General features: G+C 36.8%; 1 protein-coding gene and 1 pseudogene across 1 annotated transcript; one reads left to right on the forward strand and one right to left on the reverse strand.

Annotated features, from left to right (window-relative positions):
• Positions 1-634: 634 nt before the first annotated feature.
• On the forward strand, positions 635-2,582 carry LOC114738542 (aspartyl protease family protein At5g10770-like; annotated as a pseudogene).
• A 253-nt stretch (positions 2,583-2,835) lies between these two features.
• On the reverse strand, positions 2,836-5,681 carry LOC114738543 (tubby-like protein 8). Its single transcript, XM_028926608.1, has 9 exons — positions 5,136-5,681; positions 4,928-5,042; positions 4,355-4,531; positions 4,201-4,256; positions 4,013-4,109; positions 3,820-3,909; positions 3,642-3,734; positions 3,451-3,518; positions 2,836-3,339 (listed from the first exon to the last, which is right to left on the reverse strand). The coding sequence occupies exons 1-9, from the start codon at positions 5,606-5,608 to the stop codon at positions 3,264-3,266; spliced, it is 1,245 nt and encodes a 414-aa protein (XP_028782441.1). The 5' UTR covers positions 5,609-5,681; the 3' UTR covers positions 2,836-3,263.
• Between the last annotated feature and the right edge of the window lie 1,121 nt (positions 5,682-6,802).

A 6,802-nucleotide genomic window follows, 5' to 3' on the forward strand; every position in this document is an offset into this window, starting at 1 on the left:
AACCTACCAACCCATTATAAAATTACTTTAAACACTTTGGTAGAAATAAAAACCGCCATACTTAAGAAAGGAGAAAGGCATGAAGCTACAAGAGAACATACTTGGAGTATGATTGCTTTGAGTATCTCTTTATATTAATACAATGATCAAATTCGAATCCATGCTCATATTTAGCTTCTTAAACTGATTTTCAATGAGACCATACCAACAAAAGAATTGCGCTAGTGATTTTTAGTGGGTTCTAGCTCGCATATTGTGTATGTGGGGAAGTTGTGACAGTTGACTCCATGAGAGTACTTAGGTCTTATCTTAAATGGGTTTTCAGCAGACCAATAAGATGATTGAAAATCCAAATTCCCTCGACCCACCACACCACCAACAAACAGAAGCACTTGTTTTCTTTTCTCAATATGTGCACGTGAAACCCCAATAATTTCTCATGCACTAGTGGGGTCTCTAAAGCCAGCCCTTCCTCTTTTGTTTTCATGCCAAAATCCATCCCTCAGAATCTCCCCCATTACCTTCCTCTCTCTCTCTCCTCTCTCCCCCCTTCTCCCTCTTCTCTCTCTCAATGTTTCTTCTCCTTGTCTTCCTTAATATCTTCGACCATTCATTACCAGTCTCCAACAATGGCAAGGGCAATGGCTTTTTCACCATTCTTTCTTTTCCTTGTTTCTCTTTATCTCATCATTGCAAATGGGGTTCACTCTTTTGAGAGAAGAAGACTTTCAAAGTGCAAAACTTGCAGGCGAAACCACAACTTGCTCCCCTGGGTTGTCTCCTCCCAGAATCAAGTAAGTTAAATAACAGAAAATGGGAAGCGCAAATTAAAGATGTTATCTTTGCTTTACTTTAGGATCTCCCATTATTTTATCAAAACTGTTCTGCACTTTACTTTTAGGATCTAGGACTGTGCTTTCCTTCAAGAAATACCCTCTTCATCGTTCTCAGTTAAAAGAATGAATTGGTTTATATGTTCTCTTGATTGAACCGTGTTGTATTATTGATTTGATTCCTCTGATTTGAATTCTATATCTATTTTCTTTGTGAGTTCTGAAGCAGACTTCATTTGAACTTGAATTCTCAGGAAGGGAGAAAGGCGCTGTTGTGATGGAAATGAAGGACAGGGATCATTGTTCAACGAAGAAACATGATTGGAATAGGAGGCTTCAGAAACAACTGGTGTTTGATAATCTTCGTGTACGTTGGATGCAAAACCGAATCAGAAAATTGGTCTCTGGTCGTATTGAGGATGTTTCAGAAACCCAAGTTCCATTAACTTCTGGTATAGTTCTCCAAACTCTAAACTACATTGTCACAATGGGATTGGGTAGCCAGAACATGACAGTGATTGTTGACACTGGAAGCGACCTGACATGGGTCCAATGTGAGCCTTGCAAGGCATGTTATGATCAACAAGGACCTTTGTTCAAGCCTTCTACATCCCCTTCCTATCAATCAGTTCTTTGTGACTCAACAACCTGTCAATCTCTTCTTTCTGCTACTGGAAATTCAGAAACATGTGAAAATAACGCATCGCCTTGCAGTTACATTGTTAACTATGGTGATGGGTCCTATAGTAATGGTGAACTAGGTATGGAGAACCTTAGTTTTGGAGGTATACCAATAAACAACTTTGTATTTGGTTGTGGTAAGAATAACAAAGGTTTGTTTGGAGGAACCTCAGGCCTGATGGGTTTAGGAAGAAGTAAACTCTCAGTGATCTCACAAACGGATTCTATATTTGGAGGAGTTTTCTCTTACTGTTTACCAACAACGGATGACGGAGCTTCTGGGTCATTAGTTATGGGTAATGAATCTTCGGTTTTCAAGAATGTTACTCCCATTGCTTACACCAGAATGATTCCTAATCCACAGCTATCTACCTTTTATGTTCTGAATCTTACCGGCATTAATGTTGGCGGTGTTGCTCTTCAAGCTTCAAGTTTTGGCAATCATGGGGTAATAATTGATTCTGGAACTGTGATCACAAGGCTTGTTCCATCTGTTTACAAGGCTTTGCAGGCAGAGTTCTCAAAACAGTTCACTGGTTTCCCTTCAGCACCAGGGTTTTCAATTTTGGATACTTGTTATAACCTTACTGGGTATCAAGATGTAAACATACCCACCATAAGAATGTATTTTGAGGATAATGCTGAGCTGAATGTGGATGTAACTGGCATACTCTATGTGGTAAAAGAGGATGCTTCGCAAGTTTGTTTGGCACTGGCAAGTCTTTCCGATGAATATGAAATGAGCATTATTGGGAATTATCAGCAGAGGAACCAGAGGATAGTATATGATATCAAACAGTCTAAAGTGGGATTTGGAGGGGAGCCTTGTGGTTTCTCATGAATGGAGAACATTTACCAAAGAATATGTCTTAAGGAGGATATAGTTCTTTGATGCAAAACTTAAGGAATGTTTGATATGAGAAGAGAAACATAATTCGTTTCTCTGACACAAAAAAACAAAAAGTAATATTATTATGTTATTGTTATCTTTACCCAGCAATTGTCCTTTATTATTATAATGATTTTTTTTTTTAACCAGCAATTATAATGATTTTAAAACAACAGGTATTAGTAGTTATATAATGACTTGTTATTTATTGTTTAATTGCTTTCACTCTACGAGCCAGACAAATTTTAAGCAATTAAGATATTGTGAAAGGATTGAAATGGGGGAAGGAATCAACCCAAATATGCAGTTTCAATCATTATAAAACGCTTGCAACAAAAATAGGATATCTTTGTACACTAAAAGGGTCTAAAGGAGGGGCGCTTTGCAATTTGCATTGAAGATCTCGACAGAATAAAAGCATTGTGCTTCAAAATTTAATTATGCAAAGTGAAAATCCCCCATTTTCTTTTGGCAAAGATAGAGCCTAACTTCACCACAAGTAGGCTACATAAAACAAGGCTTCTGAACTGAAACAACTGAAAAACGCAATATAATGATAGAACTCTAACTTCACCACATCTTGAAAACAGTGGATTTTTCACATTCTTGCAGCAAAACTTGACTTTCTACCTAATTGTCTAAATCTTCAAAACTTCTTAATGAGAGATCCAAATGCCACTTGAACTCTTCCAAAATATTCATTTTCTTTAGAACTATGATGCATTCAATTAGGAGGCATAATTTGTCCGGACATCGATTTCCATTTTCTGTTCTTACCCTCAAGAAGGGGGCAAAAGGAGAGAGCAAGAAGCCACTGTCTGTTCAGAGGTTGAACTAAACATTGTGGCAGAGAATTCTCACTACACAGAGCAACAGAGCTTGGTATCAATGGAAGCTAAACTTAAGCAGAACGCCTGGTAACCCGTCAAAGGATATCTGCAGACTCACAGAGGAGAATAAAATTGCTGTTAAACCAAGTTTCGTGTTTATTTCAAACTTTGAGGTCTAAACTTTGGGCTCAACTAAGCTACCATTTAAAGTTGATACCTGTAATCCATAACAAATTTTGATTTTCCTACTCTACCCAGTTGAAGAATTGTCTGCTTCCCATTCTCCTTTATTGAACAAACAAGTCAGTTAAGCAGAGACTCAATAGGTTATTTTGTGAACATGAACAAATATCATATTCTCAGTAGGCAACCCCTTCAGAGCTTAGTTAAACATGTAAACAAACGTACCTCCAAAGTCAGTTGGAAATTTTTTACCGATCGTTGGATTCTAAGTTCTGCTCTTCCTTTATCTTTAAAGTCAAGTTCAAACTGCTTTGAAGTCTGCAGGAAAGGGGTAAATAAGTGGAGTCCAGATATGTCGTTTTAGATGAAACTTTAAAAGCAAGCATCCCATTTAGGTTCTTACCTTGTTGTAAAGTGGAACCCTTGAGAACAGTTGATGGACTTTGTCGAACTTTCTCTCCCAATCTATGGGCAGTCCTTTGATATGTTGTACCTGGAAGACATAGAAATCAAAAGCAAACAACCCCACATTTTATCAATCAGGAAAGTTGAACATCAAGTAATGGAAGACATAGTTCAATTCAGATATGGTATACCTGGGTAATGTTCTTTAGTGACATAGATTGATGCTTGGGTACATATGCTCTCATGCTTCTGTAGCTTCCTGTACATGTTGCTGCTGTAGGTATAAACCTGCAAAAAGAAATAAATTCTGAGATGGGTAGAAGACAATATCACTCACTCACTCAGTGGGGAATTGAGGAAGATTGAAATATTGACTTACATCACAACAGCAAGAGGCGGTTTTGGCTGTTTATCATGTGAATTATGACGATATCCCTACTTCCAAGCAAAACATAATGGAATTAATGGTACGTGAAATTTTCACTAGACAATCCGAAGGAATACTGTGAATGTAGATGGGCAAAAATCTGAACCTGATCCCAAATATGGTATTTAGAACCCATGAGGTTAGCCGTTACTGTTCCAAGGAAACTATCGTCTGAATTGGACAAGAGACCTTTTACATTCTGAGCTACAATGAACTGAGACCTCCCATTCCGCCTCTTGTGGTAAGCAACAGCTAGTTTCCTATTCTGGCGACCCTGACCTTCCTGTAATTCAAGACTCCATGAAGTTAAGGTTTTTTTTTTTCACTCAAAAAAACAAAAAAAACAAACCAAGGCATATGTATCGGTCTTAAGAATGTATGCATTCAAATCCTATTTTTTTAAGTTTTAGCGAAGTTCTCGGTCCTTGTTACTGTATCAAAGGATGGCAAGGCATGCAAATGTAACAGCAGCCACCTAAATCCATGAATATCAGCCTATGAGGGAGGAGAAAATAGAATTATCCTTGAATACGAGGCTGATTCGTTTTTTGTGTTCACCCCTCAAAGCTAAATTCGCACTAAAACATACACCCTGTTGTGCAATTTTTCAAAAGTAGAATGATGTAAAAGAGTAAGTTAATCTAACTTGTTTCAAAAATCACAGAAATCTTAATCTTACATAAGTATAAAGCGAATACATTGCGCCCCCAGATAGTCCTTCTGGCTTTGCTTCCTTTACAACGATGCAAGAACACCTCCCAATATCTATGGGCAACGGTCTACAGATCAAAGACCTGAACCAACAATTTAACACATCTTAATCAGCTTCATACTGGAAATGAAAATTTACAGTGTAAGACATTCATTAGAAGAAGAATTTTACTCACTTATTGGGCAAGGTTGACCAGGAAGAAGCTGGGGCTGCCTCTGAATCAGAGAAATCCCAAATCTTTAAAGAGCTCGAATTCTCAGAACATAAGTTATCCCATATCTTGCACCCAAAAGCCTTTTCAGGTTCGTTCATTCGCATACAGAACTGAAGCGAGTTTGGCTTCAAAATCCTATCTGTGGATAAAGACTTGGACTTTGAGAAGTGTTTAGGCAAAGAATATGACCCATTTGCAGGCACTGAATTTTCCTTATCACAGAAGCGAGTTACATCTTTCTTCTTGGGCGTGACATTCTCTTTATTATCAGTTGAGACTTCTCTGGGCGTGAAATCTTCACATTTGTCACATTTGGAAGCTAAGCTGCCACTGTCGCTGCAGCTACGGCTGTGCCTGAGTTCAGTAAGAGGATTGACGTAGAGAGAATTGTATGACTGACCCAAAATGGAGGATCTTCTGCAAGCATCCGTCATGGGTGATAAAGAAAGGAACAAACTTTGGAGGATGCGGCAAGAACGAAATCTCAGTTTTAGATAAGAAGCTGGGTCTAGGTGGTTTTGGGAAAGAGTTAATATGGCTACGATTTGAATTTAAAGGTTTGAACTTTGAAAGAATTAAAAATTCAGGATAGAAGTATGAGAATGTATTTAATGTCGTCCTGCTCTTCACAATTGTGCAGCGGTACGATGTGCATAGGAGACTTGGCGGTGGTTTCAATCTCAGAGACTCATCAATGATTGGGGTCCAGTTTGAGATTGAAATCTTAGCCGTTGTTGGGCTTTCTTATGCTGAGATGGAGCTCACTGAATACTCCGATACTATGTGTGCGATTTATAGGATCAGAAAGATGTTTGAATTTGAAAATGTTTGGGGAAACGGACAAGTGTTCTGGACTTCTGGGGTCGGTTATCGGTTGGACTGTAGTGGGAAATTGCATATTTGGGTTTTGTACGGACTAACGGTAACTATTCGAAAAAGAAAAATAATCTCTCCAAATGAGGCAATTTTCAAAATGATATGTGTTGCGATGCTCATGCGAATATTAAATATGGATTTTACCACAAAAAAAAAGGTCTGGTTTTATTGCAATAAATACATAATTATAAAAAAGATGCTTACGAACAAATTAAAAAAAAGATAATCTTTTCATTATTGTTTTGAAAAAATGTATTGTTTAAAATTTATAAATGAAAAATCAAATCTTGACTATTTGAAATACGATGTTTTTTTAATAGGGAAAACCATATTAAAGGTACTTATACTTTCTCTCAATTTTTAATTTGGTACCTATGTGTTTTTTTCCCTTTAATTAAACATTTAATTTTATCTTTTTAACAACATTAGCTCTTATAACTTTGTTCTATTGATATTTTTAGTCTCTACATAAGGATTAATGATGTTAATAGAGGAAAAATAAAGATTTAGTTAAGAACAAAAACACATAGGTACCAAATTGAAAATTGAAAAAAAGTATAGGTACCTCTAATATGGTTTTCCCTTTTTAATAAGTAGTCAATCTTTTTCTATTTTTTTGAGCCATTATAAAGTAGGCCTTCTCTGTCTTGGGACCTATTGTATTTAAATAAAACCAAAATTATGGATTTAAAAGTAATTTTACAATATACGAAATAAACATATAATAAAAATTATCTCAATTTGTGTGAAAA

Source organism: Neltuma alba, unplaced genomic scaffold, assembly GCF_004799145.2.
Source record: "Neltuma alba isolate B1F8T4 unplaced genomic scaffold, ASM479914v2 tig00013613_pilon, whole genome shotgun sequence".
Lineage (NCBI taxonomy): Eukaryota > Viridiplantae > Streptophyta > Magnoliopsida > Fabales > Fabaceae > Neltuma > Neltuma alba.

Excerpts from the sequence above, each read along its gene's own strand:
- LOC114738543 (XM_028926608.1), bottom strand. The coding sequence starts at position 5,608 with ATGACGGATGCTTGCAGAAGATCCTCCATTTTGGGTCAGTCATACAAT. Across the intron at positions 5,043-5,135 it reads TGGTCAACCTTGCCCAATAA|GTCTTTGATCTGTAGACCGT; the intron begins GTGAGTAAAATT and ends TTGTTGGTTCAG. Across the intron at positions 4,110-4,200 it reads CCGCCTCTTGCTGTTGTGAT|GTTTATACCTACAGCAGCAA; the intron begins GTAAGTCAATAT and ends TTCTTTTTGCAG.